This window comes from Lipotes vexillifer, unplaced genomic scaffold (genome assembly GCF_000442215.2).
Source record: "Lipotes vexillifer unplaced genomic scaffold, Lipotes_vexillifer_v1.1 scaffold411, whole genome shotgun sequence".
Lineage (NCBI taxonomy): Eukaryota > Metazoa > Chordata > Mammalia > Artiodactyla > Lipotidae > Lipotes > Lipotes vexillifer.
The window spans coordinates 705,894-732,064 of record NW_006797064.1 but is presented as its reverse complement, the minus strand read 5'-3'; the positions used below and the strand labels follow the sequence as shown (position 1 = coordinate 732,064).

The 26,171-nt window shown below is 50.0% G+C and overlaps 1 protein-coding gene across 1 annotated transcript in view; it reads right to left on the bottom strand.

Moving 5' to 3' along the window:
- SHROOM2 (shroom family member 2) overlaps positions 1-26,171 on the bottom strand; it is a 143,422-nt gene that overhangs the window by 5,635 nt on the left and 111,616 nt on the right. Inside the window, exons 6-8 of the mRNA XM_007469192.1 lie at positions 9,339-9,980; positions 4,396-4,914; positions 3,125-3,302 (exon numbers count right to left, since the gene is read on the bottom strand). Of these exons, the coding sequence (XP_007469254.1) occupies positions 3,125-3,302; positions 4,396-4,914; positions 9,339-9,980 (1,339 nt within the window). The remainder of the gene's footprint in view (positions 1-3,124; positions 3,303-4,395; positions 4,915-9,338; positions 9,981-26,171) is intronic.

Here is a 26,171-nt window from a genome sequence, read left to right as displayed (position 1 = left end):
GAAGAGGCACCAGGCAGATGAAAGGAGCGGGACCAAGGCTGCTGCTTCCCAAATTCAGTATATCGTGAGAGACAAAGGCATACTGCAAAGAACACAGTTCTTTGCATCTAGGGTGTGGACGGAATTAAAACTGTCCAAACTGGGTATTTTTTCTAGGTGTATGAGAAATAACAATACTTTGTTTTTTGTTTTTTTTTTGTTTTTTTTTTTCCTTGCGTTATGCGGGCCTCTCACTGTTGTGGCCTCTCCCATTTGCGGAGCACAGGCTCCGGACGCGCAGGCTCAGTGGCCATGGCTCACGGGCCCAGCCGCTCCGCGGCATGTGGGATCTTCCCGAAACGGGGCACGAACCCGCGTCTCCTGCATCGGCAGGCGGACTCTCAAGCACTGCGCCACCAGGGAAGCCCAATACTTTGTTTTTTTAAATTCATTATTTTTAAGAACTGCTGAGAGCCATCCGGATGTGACAAGTATCCCTTGAGCACAGCCAAGGGAACCAGCACAGCTGTTGTCTACGGATGAAGCTCAGCCTTTATAGAATTATAATGAATATTACTAAAGGGTTTGACATTTATTTGATCTGTGTACTTTGTTTGTTCGCATGTGGTGACGGAGGATTAAAACCTAGGGGAAGGCATGTAGAGTCCCTGGGAGATGGTAATTCCCGATGGAAATTTAGTAAAACCCCTTGGGATGAAGCATCAGGGGGACAAAAAGGCCCCTTAACTCCCCCACCATTACCTACTCCCCGTCCTCCACGATGGGAAAGAGGATCAAGCATGGGAATGTTTAGATTGAAACAGCCCACATTGAAAGAGAAGATGGATATTAATGCTTGGAAAGGGCAACTTATATTTTGCCAGTATGTTTTGCATGAAAGCAACATATATATAAAAGTTGAATGTCCTCCTAAGCAACCTAAGATTTATGCATAAAAGAAGTTACTTGATAGAAATTGCTTATGCCTTGCTAGAATATAGAAAGTTTTATGTGAACTAGTGGTAATTTTTTATTAGATAAGAATCTAGAACTACACCAGGAAAATAGTTAGGCCCTTTGAATGCTCAAGGACGGAACAGTCTGTGTGTTTTAAGATTGTATTAGCTCACTGTAACCACAAGACCTGAAACAAAGAACGAAAGTTCTGCCAGACGTTTTGAGAAAAGAAAACCGCAGGGGGACATTGAGCAACCATTGTTATGAGAAGGCTGAAAAAAGAAAGCATTCATAATATTGTGTTATATGATTAGATAATCATTAATGTAACCATGAGAATTTGTTGAAAAATCAATGGTGTAATAAGAGTTAAACAAAATATAAAAAGGGCTATTTTGCATGGCAATAAAAAAAAAAAGGCAAGCATCTCATCTGACTCTGGTGTGAGTGGATCTTCTTTAATCGCCGACTCTGTCCTCCCTTCGGGTTATCCCTGCACTGCCGAGGCTGGACCGCGGCAAAGAACGTGGAAAACACAACCAGAAGAAAGCAAATGGTACCCTGTGCCAGACACAGGGCCTCTCAAATCCCAGGACCAAGGCTGTCACTTCCTAAATTGAAAGTCATTTTCTTTTACACAAGGATCAGGGTATTTCTTCTGGAACGGGCTTGTCATATTTGAAACCAATCAATGGCATTTTTTAACAACTAACAATACGAGGAGGTATTAAACATCATCCTTTGCAAGGGTCTTGTCAAAACAAATTGGTACTTTTTATGAAAGCCCCTTCCAAGATGCTAAGTGTACGGAAAAATGCACCAAATGCTGGTTCCCTCCTCTCTTTCTCCTGGTGCTGAGTACACATGCTCAAAGCCCCTGGAATAAACCAACAGCACATGCTATCGTCTGAAACTGACTGCCTTGGGCAATTCTTTTCTCCCTTTATGCTAAGTCCTTCCCAAAAAAAGAAACAAGTAATCACACCTAGATGTCACAAGTCTGGCCTGTTGACATGCCATGAAGATTTGAAGCTCGTACGGTAGTGAAGACATCGGCACTGATAGCAATCATTTTGGTCCCTACCGTGACCTCATGGTTACATGCTATTTCACCTCTGACCTCCTCTCTAATCCTCCCCCTTCCTTGTCCACACAGCTCCAGCCATTGGTCTCTGCTGCTTTCCCAACATGTCACAAAACTCCCACCCCAGGGCCTTTGCACTTGCTGCCCAAACCCCACTCCCCCAGCCCCTCAACCAGACATTCCCTCACATCACTCCAGGTCTCTGTTCATCATCAGCTCATCAGAGCCTTCTCTACAATCATACTCCTTTACCTCTCTCTATTCCTTCACGCTGTTTTCGTTTTCTGACCACCCGACCTATTCCATTAAGGGTTGGCAAACTTTTTCTATAAACGGCCAAACAGTAAATATTTTAGACTTCAGGGGCCACACAGCCACTGTTGCAACTACCCAACACTGCTGGTGTAGTGTGAAAGCTACCACAGGCCATATGTAAATAAATGAATGTGGCCGTGTCGCAGTAAAACTTTATTTACAAGAGCAGGTGGGGGGCAGGGGTTGGCCCACGGGGCCCTGTTTGTTTTTTTATATTTGTTTTTATGTTGGCTGTCCATCTCCTCTGTGAGCACACAAAGTGCCTTCAGGGAAATAAGGACTGACTCCCGTCTGTTTTGTCTACTGCTGTATCCCCAAGTGCCTGGGTGAGTTTTTGGAGTTGAACAAATGATGCTTTTCGGTTAACAACGCACTTCACAATATACTGTTGAATTTAATTAACATCATTGGATTACAGATATTTGAAATGGATAGTCAAAGAGGACATGTGCCTTGCGGAAAGTCATACAATTAAGTCCTCTGGATTTAACTGGGGTAGAAGAGACATATCAGTTGACCTTAAAATGAGAGAGACTGGTGGCCACCTAGCTCATTTGACACTGGATCTCATTACAAAGAGATGGCAAAGAGACCCTGGCAGAGGGGCCCAATTTTAGAACAGAAGACTCACCCACAAAGGGCTTAATACACAGGCCCAAATGTCAGCGTCCCACATGGAGGCCCGACACCAATGGCGCTTGGCGCAGGGCCCAGGGTCGGGGTGGAGGCGGGCGCCGCCCCCGGCCGGCCTGCCGGCGCGGTTCTCACTTGGAACTGCGGCTTCCCTACCTTCTTCACCGACAGGTCGTGGTCAGCGTCGCTCCCTGAATCCTCTTCGGGTCCAGCTTCTTGCTGGTCCTGCAGGTCTTTCATCTTAATCAGCAGCTCCGCCTTGGGGGCCGATGTGCTGTAGTAGGTGGAGTTGGTGGCCAGGGACACGGCCGCCGGCACACTCAGCTCCTCCTTCCTAGGTAACAAGACGTCAGAACACCCGTTAGCTCTGAGCACACACACAGACGTGCCCGCGAGTCCCACAGCCTGGGCTGTGACCGGCAAATGGTGGTGCTGACAGAGAGGCACCAGCTAGAGAGATGAGACAGCAAGAGTGGGGAAGGAGTAGGTTGTGAGGTCAGAAGTAAAACACCCCCCGCCAAATGGTGCTCAAAGCCCCGCCCCGGAGGCAGGAGCGTGCAGATGGTACCCGCTGGGAGCCTGAGGCCTATGTGGAGAGGTCTGCCGCTATCCGTAGGCGTGGCCGCACGCCCCAAGGTCACCGGGCACCTTTCTACCGGCAGCCGCATTTGCCGCCTCTCGCTACGGCACGACTTCCTATCTGCCTGGTACTGCCGCCTACTGTCAGTCAACGATGCTTATGGACACCGTGTACAGAAACAGGAGAGATGTGAGCAGATTCACCTTTGTGGGCAGGTGGACTAAAGGACAGGGGCTGGAAAGCGCTCTTTACAAAACCTACTGCAGCAAGTTCACTCCCTCAGTTAAATAAGCAACAACAGAAAGCCTCTTTCAAAAACACGTCTACTAAGAAGTCGACTCAACTTTCACTCCTCTTGTGACAAGTTTCTCAACTTCCGTACTAGTGACACTTGGGGCCGGACCATTCTTTGATGGGGAGTGGTCCCGTGCATTGTAGAGCAGCAAGCAGCATCCCTTGTCGCCACCCACTAGATGCCGGGGGCACCTCTCCCAGTGGGGACAACCGGAAGTGTATCCCGACATTGCCAACTGTCCCGTGGCGGGAGACAACAGCCTTCAGCTGAGAACCACCGCCTCGTGAGAAGCCGCCCCGTGGGCACCTCCGGAAACGTGTATTTTCACATCTTCGCCAGGACCTGACGTCATCATCCCCAGAATGGGCTTTTAATTTCGGGAGGGTGACAAAAGAGCCCCGGAGTGCTAATAAGCACTTATGGAAATCTGTCCCCAAAGAGGAGTCACAAAAACAGACAAACAGATACACTCCCTCGCCCTTGTAAGCCTAAGAGGCACCGGGGAAACCCACACCCAGCCAGGGGGCAGAACCCGGGGCAGCGTCTACTCACTTCTCGTCCGTGGTTCTGGGGGAGGGGATCTTGGGGAGCGGCTTCCTCCGCTGCTGAGCTGCTTCCAAGAGCTGCTCGTCTTTGGGGAAGATGCCCTCCATAAGGTCCATGGTGGTTTTGATCTTCACACTGGGGTCCAGGATATCCGCCAGGGACTTATCCTTGCCCGCGATCTCGCGGGCCAGCTCCTCCGACTTGAGGTCTTCGGCAGTCCTCCCTTTGGCCTTCACGTAGCTGAGCGTGGGCGTGGAGGCCCGGCTGTCCTTGGCCGTGGGCACCGGCGTGCCAGGGGGCTGGGGCTCGGCGCCCTGGCGGCTGTACAGGCAGAAGCGGGAGTAGGACTGCTCGGACGTGCTAAGCGTCTTGATCTGGTCCCGCTCGAGCCCACTGGGCAGCACGGGTGGCTCCGGGACGCGGGCCAGGCCCTGGCGGCTCTCCTTCTCGGGCTGGCTTTCCGAGTGCACGATCTTGATGGGCACCATCTTCACCGTGGTGTTGTTGTCCATCACCCGCTCGATTCTGCAACGAGAAGAGAAGGGCCGTCTGCTAAAGACACGCTGTACGCCCAGGCACAGACCAGAATTAGAAATTGGATGAGAAATCGGCTGGTTTCCGCATCCCCTTACAGCCGGGGAAGCCTGACTCAAAGGCCTGCAGGGGACCCAGGGGAGAAGCCTCCATGGTCACACGTCCCAGGATGGGGAGACCAGGTTGAGGAGTGCCTGCCACCCCTACCTTGATCTCCTAAGCTTCCTGGGCATGTAGGTGTTTTTCCGTTTTCCAACGGTCACCTGCACGCCTGAAGGCACATCCGTGGGCTTACTGACAGATGGAAGGGCAGTGTGATGCTCATTTGTTTTTAGGTCAATGGCAGAGCCAACGGTAAGAAGCCTGCTCAGTGAGATTTTCTTTTGCAAGGGAGCCCTGCGACAGACAGGCGTGTGTCACAGAATTAGCGTCGGTGCGTCAGCCAGCATCTTGCACAGCTGGGTGCCTGCGTGGTCCTCGCGGTGGCCGGAGGACTCCTTTAGAAAAAGCAGCCGTGTTCTGAGCAGATGCTGAGCGCCGCCCGCTCCTGGTCGCGGTTGGAAGCGTCCTTGGACCCTCGTGCGCCCTGCGTCTCACCCCACCTGCCTTCCACTGCCCCACACTTCGAGCTGCCCTCCACGCGGCATTTCATACCAGACAGATAAGAAACCAGCAGCAAACATGGGACACGCTGCTCCCGTGCTACCTTGGAAATGACTCATGCAGGCGTCCTTTTTTTAAAAAAAAAAAAAGTGTGTCGGTGAAAGCGGGGGAGGCACCTCGAGCAGCCACAGGGAAGAGAAAACGGAAAGGAACGGCCTGGTCGAGGCAATGGGGCTTCGTCAGGGGCCACCCGAAAGCCGGCTGGTGCCGGGGGATCCCTCGGACCAGGGCCGCTGGGACACAAATCCATTTCAAATACCCTTGAAGGACAAATTGGAGAAAGAGAGCCATCTGCTGGTAGCCAGGAAGGAAGGCAAAAGACAGGCCAAAATCATACAGCCAAAACCCCGACTTGTTCCTAACTCACCGTAAAACCATTTCTATGATCCGAACGGACGTAATCTTATGGTGCGCAAGGGGCATGGCACAACACATCACGGTTCTTTCCTTGTTCCTAAGGGTGGGGCACGCAGGCTACAATGAAATAACTTTATTTTCTTCTCTCCTCCAGCAGAAACCATTGAGAGCAGAGGTATTTGTTTATTAATCTAGGTGGTCATATATAGTCCCTGTCATGCCTCCTTAGTGAATAAATTTCAAAAGGCTGTCACTCTGTGGATAACACTGCTGAGACATGCTGAACTTCCGAAGGAAAATTCTGGCATCTTATCGAAGCAAGGACACACAAAGAAGAACCCCTCTTCATTCCATTCCTTGCATTCCATGCGTAGAGACCCTCAACACCTGTTAGGGACTTAAAGTCAGCCTGTATTTGCATCTCCCCCGGCCCCGATTCGTGGGGAAACTTCATTTCCAGCGAAGGAAGACAAGAGGTAAAAACAAAAACAAATCCTCCGCAGGTTGTCCTATACTTTCCAACAAAGCATCTCTTTCTGGTCATTTCTAAGCAGAAATTATCTCTCCTCTTGAAAGCCGGGCAGACTTTCACATTTAAGAAGTGAAGACAAAACACAGTGGGCAAGACCTTACCGCAGCCAGACCGCATCCGCTCCTCATGGTAAGCCGGACCAGGAGGGATGGAGGATGCGGGCTGTGCCAGGCCCGGCCCCCTCTCCATGCAGCGGCTCCTCCCAGAGCGCGGGCTCCGTCCAGGTGAGCGGCCCGCCGCCCACAGGGGCCCAGCCCCCGACAGCAAGCAGTCCAACCCGCTGTGCTCACACACCCAGTCCCGAGGGAGCCCTCAGCCCACATGCCACCCTGGGTCTGATAAACCACAACTCCCACAAGGAGATTCTCCAGCCACGAGATGCCCGAGGTGACCACAAGACTGTCCGAACGACCCCGAAGCAGCCCCCCAGCTCTATGCTCACACACGCTCCCAAACCCAGAAACCGGCTCCAGGAAATCTCCTGGGAACACTGCTGGGAGCAATGAAATCTCTCATTTCCACTCACCCATGCTGCTGAGCATTGTCTCCATGTTGTTGTAAACCAGCAAAACCCTCAAAATTTTAGATGTTTTTTAATAGTAAGCTTCCTGGTTTTAGGACAGGAGTTGATGCATTTTTATTCGGAGCGAATGACTACTCTGAAATTCCCCACAGGGTGGGAAGGCTGCACTTTCTTCCTCGCTGCATCCCTGCCGCGGCCTGGCACAAGGGAGGGCTCTGGACCCGCCTGCTGAATTCGGGAAGGCGTGTCTCAGGGACACAGGAGCTGCTCTGCACCCTGGCTGGTTCCCCAGCAGAGGTAACTGGAGGGAGGGAGAGATGAACGCGGAGGGAGATGAGGGGGGCGGGTAGTGCTCAAGAAATCAGTCAGCACATGTGCAGACAAGAAAAGAGTCTCTGAGCTGCGCCCAAACGCCAGGCAGCTTGGGAGGCCTTGGCCGGTGTGTTGCACTCGCTGCCCGTTGGTGGTTGATGGTGGATACGGAGCCGGCCAGCACCCGTGTGGAGCGCCGGCCTCAGGTTCGCAGTGTATGCCAAGGGCATGCCACTCTCTGAGGCCCACGCTAACCGGTAACACCCGCTCTGGGGACAGGGACACCAGACTCAGTCCATTATGAGCCACTTCCTCGGTAGGAACTTCGCGGGTGGCGTGGCTACCGTCTGCTGCACTGTGCTCCCTGAGGGGACACATACCGAGTTAGCTCTGCACGCTGACCGGAATTGGGCGCTCTACGAGGGCTGGCACAGCAAGGGACGAGACAACCTTCGAGACAACCTTCGCTGTCCCAAATGACACACTGGATGCGAACAGAGTGGATGCCTGAAGACACCGGCACTCAGTATCGTCAACAAGTACTGCCACTGGTGGTTGAAATCCCTCTCACACAAAAGACAGGATGAGAAAACCCACACTCGCTCGGGACAAGAAAAAATGAAAACCACTCCCCACCTCCTGAAGTCTACAGATGTCGTGAGCACTGAGCAAACACGTGGCCCTGTTTCTCCGCAAAGCCATGGAGCCCGCTGTGCCCAAACCAGCTCCCGAGAACCGAGGGGCCCGGTCACCTTACCTACAGCGGTACCAACACACGAAGTAGTTCATCGCTTCTCCCTTTCAGGGCTGAACAACACTGCCAACAGAAAGGATCTCCAAGTGACACCTGCGTTCTGAACAATGCACAGCAGTGCCGGCCCGCAGGTGCAGCTGCATTTGGCCATGCCATGCATGGAGACCCAGGACGCTATCAGTACTGTTTCCTCTCTGCCAAGTTATCTTAAGGGTTTTAAAGAAAAAAAAAAAAAAGTTCAAGACTCTACAGCGGGGAGATCTAGCAGAACTTTCCATGATGATGAAAACAGCCATAATCTGGGCTGTCCAGGGTGGTAGCCACTAGCCCCAGAGGCCGCAACTGAGCAACGGGTTTCCTTTCATTCTCATTAACTTATATCGCTATGGCCACGTGCGACTGCTAGCTACTATATCAGACAGTACTGACATGCGGGGCCAGCGACTTCTTTGCTAGGGGGCCGTCCTGGGCACTGTAGGATGCTAAGCGGCACCGCTGGCCTCCACCCACCAGATGCCAGGAGCCAAGGAACAAGCTCCACGCCCAGCAGCTGTGACGCCCAAAACGTCTGCAGACACGGCCCAGTGTCCCCTGGGGGCCGCAATGCCCCCCACCCCCAGCCCTGGCTGAGTGCTCTAGAGAATGAGAAGAAAATTCCCCCCCTTCTATTGCTCAGTTCTTGACTGCTCCCTGCCTGACAGCATTCACCAGTGGCTCAGTGGGCACAACAGACAATCCCATGCCGGTAACTCTGAGAACAGCACCATGGGACTGATCTAGTTTTCCTCTGCTTTAATAAAAGGTATACACCACCTCAGCCTTAAAGAACTAGAAAAAAAGGAATGTGGAAATACTGGACATTATGAAAAACACCGATTTTGCTTGAAGGTCTCATGCTTAGGTTAAACTTGACTCTGATTACAAACAACTCAGCTGGGAAAACCAGCCCCGCTGTGCAGAAGCCTGTAGGTAACGCAGCTATCAACCTGTCAGGCTTGGGAACAGGACCAGGGGACGGTCTACTCCCTCCTTTAACCCCCCCCCACCCCCTGTGGGGCAGGAAAACCCCCAGCAAGTTAACAATCCAGCTGACCACTCGAGTGGTGGGTTCTCCCCCATGTCAGTCCCCAGGACCCACTTAAACTCCAGGACGGGGAGCCGGGAGCAAGGCCGCAGTGGTTCACCACCCAGGAAAGGAGCACTGAAAGCCTCCCACGGTGGGAGGGGGCCGGGAGAGGGAAAGAAGGCCTCAGGCCGCCGTCCAGAGACAGTACCTGGTGGAATTATCATCCTGGACGAGCAGCGGGGGTTTGTCCGTCAGCTTCTGGGGCGCGAACTGAGGCGACGGGGAGCGCGAGGTCTCCATGGCGGAGGTCTGTAGGGGCCGGAACTTGGAAAGGAGCGGCGCCTCCCGCCGGGGCCAGGCTGCGCGCTCGTCTACATGCTGGCCGGCCGGCTCCCCCGCAGCCCGCGGGCCATCTGCCGCGGGCCGGGCGGCGCTCAGCTTCTCCGCCGAGGCGCCGGGGCTGCTGCGGGCGAGGGCCGGGCGGTCCGAGCACGAGCACACCTCCGGGGCCAGGGGGCGGGGCCTGCCGGGCGCGCCCAGGAGAGCAGCCGCAGGTGCGCCCGCCAAGGGCCTGGGCTCACGCCTGGGCGGCGGCGGCCGCTGCGGGGCAGGCCTCCGGGAGAGCGGGGCGGCGCTCAGGGGCCGGGGGTCCTGCCCCCGGGCGTGCGGGGCGGCAGCCCGGTCCGCAGGCGCGCGCTCCTCCGGGTATCTGTAATCGCAAGGAAGGGTCCCCGCCCGGCCACGGCCCTCCAGGGGCAACTCGGGAGCTTCCCGGGAGCCAGCTGGTTCAGAGACCTGGGGGTCCCGCTGCGCTCCTGGACTGTCCTCTGCACACGGGGCATCTGCTTGTCTAGGGGAGAAAGAAAGAAAAATGAGCCAACGGTTCCAATTAACATCTTCTCCCCAAACAGGACTACACCCAGGTCTCCATAACCTCCTTCAGTAAGGAATTCAATCCACATGTTTGCCTGCGCCTGTCCCCGCTGCAATTCCTGACACAAGGCATCAACGGCAAACACACACTGGACATTCGCCAGTATGCTGGCATGTCATACCACAGGACAGGAGGTACACACATTACAGACACACACACACACACGTGTACACACAGACTGCAATTTGGGGGCAAAATGTAGTTCACACAAACATTAAAAAAAAACCATGTGTGTAGAAATCCTCAAACTGTGATATTCAGAAATATTTACTTCATGTTGCAACAATATTTTCATGTGGCTTATTTCGGGAAATTGCCATATACAAGGGGCCAGAACTTTCTAAGACGGGCAGCAAGTAAATTGATAAAAAACTTTAAAATCAGTAGTCTATTATTAAATATAAGAAAAACAAAGACCGTTTTGGAAGCTGCAGTGCGACACTGATCTTTCCATACTCATCCATTTCCACATCCGTATCCATCTTTCCCTGAAACGTACTTGCACGCGCACGCACACACACACACACACACACACACACACACACACACACACACCCCTGCAAAACACATGCAGGCATGCTTTACATGCACGTATAGCTGTGCCGAAGCTAAAGCTCGTGGGCGTTATTAATAACCATCAAACTGTTAACAAGTCAGCCAGCCATGCCTTCGCTGCTTTCGCTGACACACTTTCTTCCGACCTGACTGAATAATAAAATGAGCCTCTGACCGACCCTTCCATTCACAGGAAGAGCTGTTCTCTATTAAGACACCCTCAGAGCTGTTAAAGGAGACTCTAAGAAGGGCAGCAATCAGAGACCCAGTAGGTAGAGCACAAGTGCCAATAAGAGATGTAACCTACTGCGTAACAAGTGGGATAGAAGACCTCCTCCCCACACACCCTGGCAACCCCTTGGGGCCCTGGAGGTGTGTCCTCCCTCCCGGGACACGATACCAGGCCTGGGCATTACAGATGTCCCAACCCCATCCAGGCAGCTGCATTGAGAGTCAACTGCTCGTTGCATGTCTCTCTTGCTATGTCCTCAGGAGAAAGGTCCCTTCCAGGTTCAATGGCTGGTCGAGAGTAGTCCATGGACCACCCCCAACTCCCCTCCCTTCCCCCATCAGCCAGCTGGGGCCACACTCCCCACTGGCACTACCTCCAGCCCAGAGACAGCAGCTGGAAAGGCTCAGCATCTGGAAGAGGACAGAAGAGAGCCAGACCTGCTGGGACCCTAAAAGGGGGCAGGGTTTGTTCTCTGCTTCCAAATTAAGACAATATTAACCCAGCTCGGGGAAGTTAGGTGTTGTTTATTTTTATTTTTTTAATCTGTATTAGGCACACATTGATAAAAGAAACGCTAACTTAGTGAGGTCTGGGGAAGTCATTCTGGCTTATACATGAGTTAACTTGAATTTTATGCTAACTTAAACAGCCTGTTTGTGGCCTAGCAACATACACTGTACATTTGCATTAATTATTAAAGAAAAGGGCGCACTGACCACAAGTAAAGAATGTCCATGTTAAAAAAAGATTAAATGCTTCTGTTCCTGGCACGCCCATGCTGGCGCTCCTTCAATGCTAAGACTCCCTTTCCCAGGTGCCAAGGCCACACTGACTCGCTGTGTACGTGCTGGTCTGTTTTGAAACTTTGAAGCAATGTATTCCTGACTTGTTTAACGTTCTTTGTTTTGACAAGACATAAAGCTGTGCCGGATGCCATGCTTCTTGGGAGCAGTTCCTGAGACTAATCTGGGAAGCAGGCTTCTCTGGGCTGTAGTCCTCCGTTTGGCTCAGATAAAACTCTTTTCTATTCCTGTTGTAGATTTGTTTATTGATCGTTTTCGTTGAGAACATTACACTAGAAGTTATCAAAATAACCCAAACAATGTAATGGATGGTTTAGAGAACAACACGCAGCAGCTGTCTGGTTACAAGACAGAATGGTACTTAGACGTCATCAAATGGACAAGAGTGGGAGTGTGACTCACAGCTCAGATGCCCCGTCACACACTACTTTATCTGGCCTGCCGTGGAAAAGCAAACCTCGTGCCTCCTTTCCATTGAAGCCATAATGCCTCTTAAGACAGTAAAACCTAATTCATGACAATTCATGAACGCCTCCCCAATCTTTCACTTCAAAGAGTTGAGGAACACTTGAACGTTTTTTTCTTACTATAAAGCTCTTGAACTCTGGCATCCACAGACCCACACGAAAGCACCTGGTACCTATTATTTAATAAATCACCACCACCTCATTAAAACGGAGAATTAAATCAGCTACAATTTATTGCTAAAATCTTAAGCGTCTTTGGCCAACTGGGTTCATCTTTAATATGTTAATTTAAAAGGAGCTCTAGGGACTTCCCTGGTGGCGCAGTGGTTAAGAATCCGCCTGCCAATGCAGGGGACACGGGTTCAAGCCCTGGTCCGGTTAGATCCCACATGCCGCGGAGCAGCTAAGCCCCTGTGCCACAACTACTGAAGCCCGCGCGCCTAGAGCCCGTGCTCCACAACAAGAGAAGCCACCAAAATGAGACGCCCACGCACCACAACCAAGAGCAGCCCCCGCCCTGCCTCGCCACAACTAGAGACAGGCCGCGTGCAGCAACGAAGACACGATGCAGCCAAAAGTAAATTAAAAAAATAAAAATAAAAGGAGCTCCATTTGCAAAGTGCCTTAGACAGGACATGCTAAGATCTACCCAGAGAAGGTAGAGGTCACACCAGTAGGAGCAAAGCCCCACTGAGAGGGGGACAGTGACTCAGAGCAAAAGACCTTCTGTCGTCAGCCGGTGCCCAGGCTCCTTCCTGCCTTACTAGCGCAGCAGCCTTCGCAGGACCCGAGGGCACTCTCTAAGTGAGGGATGCCTGGTCACTTCTCATTCGAGGAGCACAGTTAGTTCCCTGTGGCCCACCCCACATTTAACTTCAGAGCTCCATTAGCATGGCAATTTCTGGGCCAAGTTTGTCCTCCACCCCTGATTTTTTCTTGGCTTCCTCCCGAACTTGCAAAGTGAAAGCCATAAAAGCACTAACTAGTTCTTACTGTCCCAGCTGCTAAGAACTCAGGAAATCCAGCTCACAAAGAAAAAAGGACTAAAGGGGGGAATTTGGGGTTCTACTGGGGTCATATTCCAATCTGTATTTCTAATAGGTTCCAAGTGCCTAGTTTGTACATAATATGGATAATGTGTGTTTATGTATCACGTGTGTCGCACGTGTGTCTGTGTGGTATCTGCGTGTATGCATGTATATCCCCTTCTATTGTATCTTCACGGATAGTCAATGGTGATAGCAAGACCCAGAGGTAAAGACCAAGAAAATACAATGAGTTAAGGACTCTGCATAGGCAAGCAAGCAACTAGGTATCTCCCTGCACGCACTCCTGGGTGGACCCAGGAGCGGGGAGTCAGCAGCGCCAAGGAGAACTGCAAAGGCAGCCGCGATATATACGGGTTCGGGTGCTCGTTCCCCTGTGGAACATGCTCAGGACCTGTTACCAAGGAGAGAGTAGCTCCCAGGGCAGGGAGGACAGGCCGGGGGGTTCTCAGCGGCTGAGGATTCCACAGACGTGCAGCCCCCTCCGGGGGCTGGAGCCCAGCAGGCCCACTGGACGCTGCGAAGGACACGGGGAGTGGAAAGCTCCGCGACAGGACTGCAGAGGGAGACACAGCTAATCTGAAGGGGGAAGAGCTAAGGAAAGGCCACATTCAACACTGCCCGGTAGTGCAAACACCCTGTGAGAGGGCACAAACCACTGTTAACAGCCCCAAAAAAATCGAATAAAAAAAAAACAGTTACAAGTTATGTATCAAATGCTCTTGAAATCCCATCAACACTGCTCTGATTCAAATCTCCACTTCTTCTTTTTTTTTTTTTTTTTGGTACGCGGGCCTCTCGCTGTTGTGGCCTCTCCCGTTGTGGAGCACAGGCTCCAGACACGCAGGCTCAGCGGCCATGGCTCATGGGCGCAGCCGCTCCGTGGCATGTGGGATCTTCCCGGACCGGGGCACGAACCCGTGTCCCCTGCATCAGCAGCCGGACTCTCAACCACTGTGCCACCAGGGAAGCCCTCAAGTCTCCACTTCTGATCATGGTGTGGAGATGGCCAGCCCTGTGTCTAAGCACAGGCTGCATCGCTGAGAGGCGGCGGCTCTATTTCCAGATGCCATCTGTTCCTGACGAGCCCGTGACGTCACTGGGCTCCTTGTGTCCTCGGGTCCCAGTGTTCTGCTCCCTGCCGCCCCATCTTCTGCACAGCTGCCCTGCTGTCACACAGGCCCGCGGCTCCAGGTAGCCCCTAGCACAGGGCTGGTCACTCTCTCTGATGACTGTACTGTTCACTGGTCTCCACTCTCACCCTGGGGCTGTGAGCACCTCGACGGAGACAGGGAGCCAGGTTTTCTTCTCCAGGGCCTCGCAGGCCATCGTTAGCTACGTGCACTAGGTCACACCATGGCCTGGACGTCTGTTGCACGCACAAATGCATTCGTGGCTTTTGGTCCCCGGGCAGAAAAGTAAGCAGGGAAGACGCATTTTTTCGGAGATGCCGGCAGCAGGGTTCACACGAGCTTGCATACGAACATTCCCGACATAAGCCAGTGTTCCTGGATCTCCCTGGGATCACTAAGTTAGCACACACCTCTGTAAACAGGGTGAGCGATTATCTTCACCAAACAAGAGAGGAAAATTCCAACTCTTCGGACAACTTAACTCACACAGGCTCCTTCCCTCCCTTCCTAAGTACTTCTGGCATCAATGATCAGAAGAGGACACACGGCCAAGTGTGACTTGTGCCCACAGCTATGGCTGGAGGCTGTTACTCCTAACGTGCTCTAGGGCCTGAGGCAGCTAGAGAGAACTAGGCCACGCCCGACTAGGGCTCCCTCGGGCACCCACTTGCAGGCGCAGAATCACTTACTAGCTATGTGCCGTCGGGCAAGTGACTGTGCCCCCATGGAGGTTCATTCCCTAACCTCCCCGGGTGAACCACAGGCCACGTGGGGTCGCTAGGGGCGGGGGCAGAGGCAGACAAAGCCCCTGGTATGGAAGGATCGGAGTGGGGCTTCCTACCAGCCGGATGCTGCACCTGGCACCCACCAGGAAGGGGCCGGCGTGCGGCCGAGCAGACCCCAAAGCAGGTCCCCGCGATACCGACACCCTGTGTACCTTCTCCTCACATCACAGCACAGCACAGGCCCCCGAGCGGGGAAGGGCATCCCAGCGGCAGCCCCCCACCCACCCCGGGGCATCTGTGGGTATGAAGGGCACCACCAGAAGAACTCCGTGCAGTGGAACTGCCTCATTGCAACAACAGAGAGAGGGGGAGACAGACAGAGCTTCCAGCGGATACCACCACTTAGACTGTACACATGGCCAGCACACCACCGAGGTCAGCCATGGACTGGGCGGCTGGGTGCTCTGAGAAGTGTACTTGAGAACGTGCTGCAGAGCCAGGGTCCGGGGCCTGCGCTGTCTGCAGAGTGAAACTGCCTGACAGCTGGTGAGACCCGAGGGGCTGCCTTCCAACAGAGACACGCTTCCACCAACGACTTGAGTCACAGTCCGAGGTTCCTAGAAACCGCACGTCTGTTGGTTGCAGGTGTGAATCACGGTGATTTTGTGAAGTGTCAAACTGTTTGTTAACGATCAGGGACACTGGCGTGTTGGGATGTATCGGACATCGCCACTCAGGTTGTCTGAAGCCGGAGGACCACCCGGCCTTAGCACAGGGCCAGGGGGCTGGGGGGACACGGGACACCCACGCCATTCCATGTGCAGGTCTCCTGAAGGAGCCGCTGGTGTCACCAGGGATCTTCCTGTCCCCCAAGGAATCCCCAGCAGCCACCCATCGCCTTGCAGAACTGCAGGCTCTTCTGTCTACACGGCACCCCATACAAGCCAAATGAGATGGGGGGCAAGACGTGGGAACCCAAGAAAGGCCATCAACCAGTTGACCAACCAATCCATTCATCAATGGACAGAAAAACATTAGAGTCCCTTCAAACAGCACGGATGCCCTGGAATGACGGCGTTACCACTCTTCCTCCCAGGAGACACCAGTTTTCCTTGGGATTTCCCAAATGGGGAGCCCCCCAAGGGCACAGGCTGTCCGACTGTCCTCTCTCAGTTTCCAGGCACACAAACAACACAGACCAAATGAATGCACAGATATGCCAGTGAGGATGAAGGAGGGCCGTGTCCACAAGTTCACCTCCCAATGTGTATCCTGGAGGAACACCTTCAGGGAAGACAGTAGCCTGAATCATCCTTCACTTACTCATTTTCCTTTTCTTTTCTTTTTTTTTTTGGCTGCATGGCGCAGCTTGTAGGATCTTAGTTCCCCGACCAGGGACCGAACGCCGGCCCTCGGCAGTGAGAGCGCAGAGTCCTAACCACTGGACCACCGGAGAAGTCTCCAGTCATTTCTTCCCTGCAACCTCTCCAGGGAGGCTTCCTCTGCACCAGCCCCCAAGCAGGCTCTCCCTTCCGTGATTCTAATGCCACATGGGGAAAGCACTTACTTTACAAAACCAGATGAAACGTTACTCCTTCCGTGTCTTAACAGATGGATAAAAAGGTCTGCTGCTTCCTTTGGGTTTTATTTTTGCTCGCAGGAACTTGGATGGTAAGAGGAAAGAACTCGAATTAGAGAGACTGATGTCATTTGTGGTTAAGTGGGGAAGAACAGATGAAAAGACGCCACTCACACATGATCCAAAACCAAATGTGTAAAGGCACTGATTTCTTGAGGGGCTGGTGTCCAGTAACAGAGAACACCTGCATTCAGAGATTATCACCTGGGACAGCCCCTCAAGTATCCAACGCTATGTTTTCAGAACATGTTTCAAGAATCTATTCCAGGCCTTTCTTACTTCTGTCGCTAGAGACCTTCATTCTTGGTCCCAAGATGTGACCCTTGGAAGTTTTGTTTTTGTTTTGACAGAAATCAGGCAAATCCGCTCTGCCAAAGCTCCAGACTGGTTTCTGTTGCAAAATTATTTTTCAGAAGAACAGAATCATATCACCATAGACTAATGGAATAAAAATGCTATTTTCATGTGATTTTTTTAGGCAAGTTTTCTTCTGGCTTTCTCTTACTTGCTTTGCTAAAAACATACATTACACACAGTCTTTTTGGGCAAGCCTGACACTGATCTGAAATTTTCATACAACTGGCCAAATTGATTGGATTAAGATTTCTGGAGAAGCGGGGCTGGCCATCAACAATGCTGGGCCACCTGTCATAGATGACAATTTGAGTGTGTGCCGTAAGCTGACTAGGCGATCAGGCGGGACACGATCTGTCTTGTGAAGCTGGAGGACAGAAGAGGGTCCTCAGGGATCCACAGTGACCTCACAGTCCCAGCGCGGATCTGCTACCTCTTCAGATGGGCACTCAGACCCCTCGGCTCAGCTGCACACAAAGGCAGCCAAGCCGGTCCCACACAATCAGCACTGGTCAACCAACAGCTGACCAGAAGACACCTGAAGCACGGAACAAAACGCAAATCACAGGCAGGAGAGACAGTCAAAAGAAGCTCCATCTGCCTTTGACCCTACAGCCCCTGCTATGTCCACAGGAAACTACTCTATCCTGTTTGATAGTAGACCAGGAGGTCTAGAGAGCTAAGTGGATACATTAAAAAGCATCCCAAACCCACAGAAAAGAACAGAGCAAACTGTAACAAACATCAGAGGCTTTACTACCCTCCCAGGAATAAAGTTACCCTTTCCGTACTTGTTTCCAAAGTTTCCAAAAAGAAGAAAAAATAGAATGCACAACAACCCCTTGCCCTTCCTTCCCACCCAGAACCACCCCTGCCCTTACTGTGGAGAGCTGAGCAACATTTTTAGTTTTTGGTTTTAAAGCAAGCTATCTATCTATCTATCTATCTATCTATCTATCTATCTGTCTGTCTATTCATGGCTGCATTGGGTCTTCGTTGCTGCATGTGGGCTTTCTTGAATTGCGGTAGGCGGCAGCTACTCTTCGTTGCGGTGCGCGGGCTTCTCATCGCGGTGGCTTCTCTTGTTGCGGAGCACGGGGTCTAGGCACACGGGCTTCAGTAGTTGTGGCACGTGGGCTCAGTAGTTGTGGCTCTCGGGCTCTAGGGCACAGGCTCAGTAGTTGTGGCACACGGGCTTAGTGTCTCCGCGGCATGTGGGATCTTCCCAGACCAGGGATCAAACCCATGTCCCCTGCCCGGCAGTCGGATTCTGAAACCACTGTGCCACCAGGGAAGTCCTAAGGCTTTTTAAGTAAGAAAATTTCCACTGAATATGTGAGAGAGGATATACAGTCAATCCCCAAGTATCCGACAATAATTTTATATTCACAGCCAATCTTATTTCTTCAACCCCCCTCCGCCTCCAATTCTTGTCGAGACTATTCTGAAGAATGTAGATGATGATTTTAGACACACGGATCTAAGCTCTCCTCAGACTTACTCCATCAGAAAGCCAGGCCTGGGCAGATGGAGGTAGGGACCGGGGAGGAAATGCTTGCCTGCAAATCTGTGTCTGAGAGAACACCTCCCAGGCAATCTGGATGTCACGCCAGTGTTAGGAAGCTCTGCTTTATGGGACCTCCCTTCCCAACTTCCTTCTCTCACTTTTCTATCCACTTTGGGTATTAAAAGCTACTCCTGAAGTTTTCATCCTTGGCGTGGCATGTCTCTCCCCAACTAGATCATCATCATCTGAAAAAAAAAAAACAAAACGATGAGATACCCCTTGGTACCAAGTCTGCAGGGACCAACCCACAGTCGTGCACCAGGACAGGCTTCCCGAACCCTGGCCCAGGGGATTGGGCACTTGGGCTGTAGTTTGCTGAGCCCTGGTCTAGAAATTAAGGAAGACAGTAATTTTTTCAAAATGCAAACATGTCAGTGCTCACTTTGATAAGCACTCTGCAGGCTATGACAAGAATGCCAGGGAAGGGATTTCATTTACATGGGGGAGCATCTGGGGAGTTTTTTTAAAACAACGATTTTAATTACTTTTCTGCGCCCCCCCCCCCTTTTGAGCTGCTAGTTAGGAGCAATGGTCCCTCGTGACCATCCACCTGTGAACCAAGGGCACCTCCACAAACTGTCATTCAAAGTCGTGACGGTCCACAAAAAAGGGTGGGGGGAGGAATCTGTGGTGGCCCAGGGGTTAGGACTCTGCATTTTCATTGCCATGGCCCCAGGTTCAATCCCTAGTTGGGGAACTAAGATCCTGCAAGCTGCACAGAGCAGCCAAAAAGAAAAAAATAATAACCAAAAATAACAAAAACAAAGTCATAAGAGAGAAGAAAAATCAGGTCTGGACAGTCACCGTGGTAAATATTATTTTATTATGGCAGACATTTACCTTAGTAACAGTTTTAGGAACACCTAAGTTGTGTCATTTTTATTTAACTTGTGTCATTTTTATTAAGTGTGATCTACGGTTGACGAAAACTTAAAAGCTAAAATGTTAGGGCCTAGGTAACAAGCAACGTATGAATTTGGGTTCACCTTAATTCTTGTCCCTTACAGGTGCACGCTCTTCTGAGCCACTTTACTGTTTTAAAAATGCACGTTTGAATTCCTAGACAGGTAGGAATTAGGATGTAGGAGGTTTTCACATTCCATAACATTTCCACTTGCATTTTTCTCCACAGCCCATCCCACTTTTATCAAGGTATCAATTACATACCATAAAATTCACTGATTCGAGGTGTACCCGTTGGACGAGTTTGGGTAACTGTGCAGAGCTGTGCGTTCACCACCACAACCAAGCCTAAATACAATTCCACTGCCTAAGAAAGTTTCCTTTCGCTCTATGGCGGTCACTGCCTGAAATCCTTGTAAGTTACTCAGCACTCTTGTCTGCAAAGACGGCCGACTGTCTGCAGCAGATGTGAAGGATTCAAACTACGACTCAAACCATATTGCAGTTATAAGGGGGAAACACCCCATTTCAGCACATTAGAGGGTGAATCCATTTACAACATTCACAAGTTACATTTTCTGAAAGAAAAGCCATCTCGCGGTGACTCTTCCGGAATGTTCAAGCGTCCTGTGGGATAGATGACCGGTGACGGGCATGTCCAATCCTCCTGTCTCCTCTGCTTCTTCAATTTTACAGACACGCACACATCAGAATTACAGTTAGCATAGAAGGCAGATATGCTTAATTCTCTCCCCCTAAAATTTCCCACCCTCACACCCAAATCAAGGCCAGCCTGCCCGCTTTGATCTGCCAGGTTCCCTCACGTCCGCCCCAAACCACCTGCCACTCCCCAGTCAACCCCATTCCTGCACAAACACTTTGGACAAAGGCCCTTCCCCCGCCCCGCACAGTTGGGGCTCCCTTTTCTCCGCTTTGATTCACAGAGGCTGCCGCATGGACACCGTTCCTATTCTTTAAGATCCAAATGAAGGGCAACCTTTTTTCGATCAAGCGTTTCCCCGGCCTATTGCCAAAGATAAGCCTTTCTTCTCGTGAACCCCCATAAGGATTTAATCTCTGTGGGTTTGTCCCTAAACTGTACTTGACGTATCCGTATTATTTTAATTTAATATCACTCCTCTTGGCTAGACTGACAGCACCCACTTCTGTCTCGTCTACCCTGTGTGTCCCGGGTCCTAACAGTGCCTGGCACAGAGCAGGTTTCGGCAAGGGCCCAGTGAGGTAACAGGAAGGAAGTGGGGGGGAGAAGGGGGAGGAAGGGAGGGAGGGGGAGGGAGGGATAGTAAGCCAAAATATCACATCTATAACAAACTTCCTGTGGTCCTATCTGGGATCGGGTACAGAAGAGAACCCACTATAGAAAATATTCCTCTCTCACCTTGGAGGAGAAGGTGCGGGGGGGGGGGGGGGAGGGAGGGGAGGGAGGGAAGGTACAGGACTGGAAGTCAAAGCTGACAGACTGATTCTCTTGGGCCTTCTGACTACCCTACATCACAGCCATTTACACTTATGTTATGGACTGAATGTTTGTGTCCCCTGAAAATTCATGTTCAATCTTAACCCCCAACATGATGGTATCATATGGCTGGGAAATGATTAGGTTGTAAGGGTGGAGCCCTCGTGAGTGGCATTAGTGCCCGTATAAGAAGAGACACAAGAGAGCTTGCTTCCCACCACGCCCCTGCTCTCCACCGTGTGAGGACACAGCAGGACGACGGCTGTCTTCCCACCAGGAAAGGGGTCTGACCAGGAACTGAACTGGCCAGCACCTCGATCTTGGACTGTGAGAGATAAATGAACATTGCTGCAGTCACCTGGTCTGTGGTAATTTGTTATATATTATTTTCCATGACAGTAGAGGGTAAGCTCCTTCAAGGGAGGTGCTCTGTCTACCTGATACGACTTTGCAGGCTCCAGGGCACCTAACCACATGAATACGATCGGTAACCTGTAAAATAATGTACGATGTCACCCAAAGACCTGTCCACTGAGAATGCACTTCTTTTTCTGATCTGGAAACCGACCCACACCCTCAGGAGTCCAGCGTGTTGGAGCTGACAGGCCTGGGAGAGGACTCACGTTGCCCCCTCATCTTACCTGAGAGGTGGGCAGCCCCGGCTCCATCTCCGCTTGTGACCATCACGCTGCCCCGACTGCTACAGAAACGGGTCCAACGGGCAGATTCCATTAGGGTGACTTGGTCATTAAGGGCAATTCGAACTAACTTGATTTTTCCATAAAACAATGACCATTACAACAATATTTAACTGATTATTAAGAAGCCCTTGGCTCTTCTGAATCTGTTTAGCTTATAGTTCTACGACATCTATTTATCTTATTTCAACATACTTACACCCTCAATGATCAATGTTTTGATGTGGCTTATCACACGAAAACACAGCAGGAGCATTAAAATGAACAGAGAAACATCCCAACAAGAGATAATATCTTTTGAAACAGTGGAAAGGCATAAGGGCGGAAAAGCACCACAAAGAGGCATGTCATTAGGGTATATGTGCCTCAAATGTGACCCTGAGGTTCCTGCCACCCACAGCAAAAAAGGAGGAGGGTGAGTGGGGGTTACTGGGAAAGAGGGCATGTCTCTATTCTCTGGGGGAGACAAATCTAGTACCAACCTCCACCTACAGAGCTCCACACACCCGAGACAGCACAGCATGGCCGCCTCACTGATGCCACGAGCCTAAGTGACCCGCCTGACCCCGAGCAAGGATTGCAGCGCCCATCTTTTGACTCCTGCTTCCACATGGCATCACCACATTAGACGTTCATCAAACCCGCGGGTTCTTCTCCCAAGCAGTTTTACCTTCTCTGCAAAGCACTGCAGAGTATTTCAGATGGCAGTCTACACCTCACAGGGAATTCAGCCCATAGCGCCCCGGGGGGACACCCTTTCTGCAAACACTGAGCCGAGTGCACAGCCACCAGGAGCCAGCGGCCACCAGAACACAAACAGACTGCACAAAGGTGATGATGTGCCAGTTAAAAACACTCGTATGGTTTAAAAGAAAATCTAACCACACCAGTCAGAATGGCCATCACGGCTCCCTGACTTCAGCCTATACTACAAAGCTACAGTAATCAAGACAGTATGGTACTGGCACAAAAACAGAAATAGAGATCAACGGAACAGGATAGAAAGCCCAGAGATAAACGCACGCACCTATGGTCACCTAATCTATGACAAAGGAGGCAAGGATATACAATGGAGAAAAGACAGCCTCTTCAATAAGTGGTGCTGGGAAAACTGGACAGCTACATGTAAAAGAATGAAATTAGAACACTCCCTAACACCATACACAAAAATAAACTCCAAGTGGATTAAAGACCTAAATGTAAGGCCAGACACCATGAAACTCTTAGAGGAAAACATAGGAAGAATACTCTTTTTTGACAGAAATCACAGCAAGATCTTTTTTGACCCATCTCCTGGAGTAATGAAAATAAAAACAAAAGTAAACAAATGAAACCTAATGAAACTTTAAAGCTTTTGCACAGCAAAGGAAACCAGAAACAAAACGAAAAGACTACCCACGGAATGGGTTTGCAAACAAAGTGACCAACAACCCACAGAAAATATCTGCAACCCACATAAAATCTTTGCAAACGAAGTGACTGACAAGGGATTAATCTCCAAAATATACAAACAGCTCATGCAGTTTAATATCAAAAAACTGAACAACCCAATCAAAAAGTGGGCGGAAGACCTAAATAGACATTTCTCCAAAGAAGATATACAGATGGCCAAGAGGCACATGAAAAGATGTGCAACATCACTAATTATTAGAGAAATGCAAATCAAAACTACAACAAGGTATCACCTCACACCGGTCAGAATGGCCATCATCAAAAAATCTACAGACAATAAATGCTGGAGAGGGTGTGGAGAAAAGGGAACCCTCTTGCCCTGTTGGTAGGAATGCAAATTGATACAGCCACTAGGGAGAACAGTATGGAGTTTCCTTAAAAAACTAAAAATAGAGCTACCGTACGATCCAGCAATCCCACTCTTGGGCATATATCTAGAGAAAACCATAATTCGAAAAGATACACGGCACACCAACGTTCACTGCAGCACTCTTTACAGTAGCCAGGTCATGGAAGCAACCTAAATGCCCACTGACAGATGAATGGATAAAGAAGATGTGGCACATATACACGATGGAATATTACTCAGCCATAAAACGAAACAAAATTGAGTGATCTGTAGTGAGATGGATGGACCTAGAGTCTGTCATACAGAGTGAAGTAAGTCAGAAACAGAAAGACAAATATCGTATATTAACGCATATATTTGGAATCTATAAAAATGGTACAGATGAACCTATTTGCAAAGCAGAAATAGGGACACAGAAGTAGAGAACCAATGTATGGACACCAGTGGGGGGAAGGGGAGGTGGGATGAATTGGGAGATTGGGAATGACAGTACTATGTATAAAACAGATAATTAATGAGAACCTGCTGCATAGCACAGGGAACTCTACTCAGTGCTCTGTGGTGACCTAAATGGGAAGGAAATCCAAAACAGAGGGGATATATGTACACATATAGCTGATTTACTTTGCTGAAACTAACACAACATTGTAAAGCAACTACACCCCAATTAAGGGGGGAAAAAAACCCAAACACTTGTACGGTTTGAAAAAAAAACAAAACTAACCACACACCACTCAGAGTGGCCACCATCAAAGTCTACAAATAATAAATGCTGGAGAGGGTGTGGAGAAAAGGGAACCCTCCTGCACTGTTGGTGGGAATGTAAGTTGGTGCAGCCACTACAGAGAACAGTGTGGAGGTTCCTTAAAAAATTAAAAATACAGCTGCTGGGAATTCCCTGGCGGTCCAGTGGTTAGGACTCTGCGCTTCCACTGCAGGCGGCCCAGGTTCAATCCCTGGTCGGGGAACTAAGATCCTGCAAGCCATGCAGCATGGCTGAAAAAAAAAGAAAAAGAGCTACCATATGATCCAGCAATCCCACTCCTGGGCATATGTCCAGAAAAGAGGAAAACTCTAATTCGAAAAGACACATGCACCCCAGCCTTCACAGCAGCATTATTTACAATAGCCAAGGCATGGAAGCAACCTAAATGTCCATTGACAAATAAATGGATAAAGAAGATGTGGGGTATACATATACACTGGAATATTATTCAGCCATGAATAAGAATGAAATATTGCCATTTGCAGCAACATGGATGGACCTAGAGATTCATCATACTAAGTCAGTCAGACAGAGAAAGACAAATACCATATGATCTCTCTTAATATGTGGAATCTAAAAAATGATACAAACGAACTTACTTACAAAACAGAAGCAGACTCACAGCCATAGAAAACAAACTTATGGTTACCAAAGGGGAAAGGAGGGGGAGGGATAAATTACGAGTTTGGGATTAACATATACACACTGCTATAAATAAAACAGACAAACAACAAGGACCTACTGTATAGCACAGGGAAGTATATTCAATATCTTGTAATAACCTATAATGGAAAAGAATCTGAAAAAGAACACAGACACATGTATAACTGAATCACGTTGCTGTACACCTGAAACACTGTAAATCAACTATACTTCAATAAAAAAAAGAAAAAATCCAACCCTAACCAGCCATCAGTGTTTGAAAAGCACACAACACACCTCGGGCATCTATTTGCAACGTACAGAACAGTGATCAAGGAAGGCCCCACTGTCAGCAGGAAGACACAGCAAATGTGAACAGTAATGCGCACAAGAAAAAATACAAACGGCTCGATAACAACACACAAAGAAGCTCAACTTTACTAGTCACCAAGGAAGTGCTGGTTAAAAATGAAATAGTTTCGCCTACCAAGTCGCAGAATTTTAAAAATGTCTAACGTGGACAAGGTTTCGGGAGAAGCAGGACGGGCCTAGGCTGTTGGTGGTGGGCTATGAAGGGGACCCACCTTATGCAGGGCAACTTGGGGGTGTTTTCCAAAAGACTGCCTGGCAATTCCATGTCTAGAATGTTCTCCTAAGGAAACGAGCATGTAAGAGCACAAATATTTCCCCACACATGTCCGCTGTGGTATCACTTCCCACTGCGAAAGACTGGGAACATCCCTACAAGCCCATGGTGTTCCTACTGGGCCACCGTACCTTAGAATGCCAGGCACCACATACGTACACAAGGGGAGAAAAAGCTGTTCATATACAGTACGTATCGTGTGATCACATGTGTATCAATGAACATTTGTGCTGAAAAAGGACACAAAGTGGGTACAGCGGTCTTTCTGGACGGTGAGGTTGAGGGCAATTTCTAACGTCTTCGTTCTGCTTTCCGGAATTTCCATATGTTTTTAATAAAACTGTTCTACTTAGTAAAACAGATTTTTTAAAAAAGGAAATGTTATTAAAGACTATATACCACACCCTAGAAGGCTGTAACCACAGACAAGCATAATTCCTAGCTCTCAAAAACATACAACAAGCTTATGAAATAAGGAGCCATTTTTTAATTCTGGGAAACTCTGTGGTAAAAGAGATTAAAACATACTTAGAATAGCATAGGATCTCCGTAAATTAAGAGAAAACCATCTGCTTTAAGCGTGTCCTTTTAGCACAATGCAAAATTTTGAAAATACCATCTCAGAATATTGCATGATTGTTACTCAGCTGAAC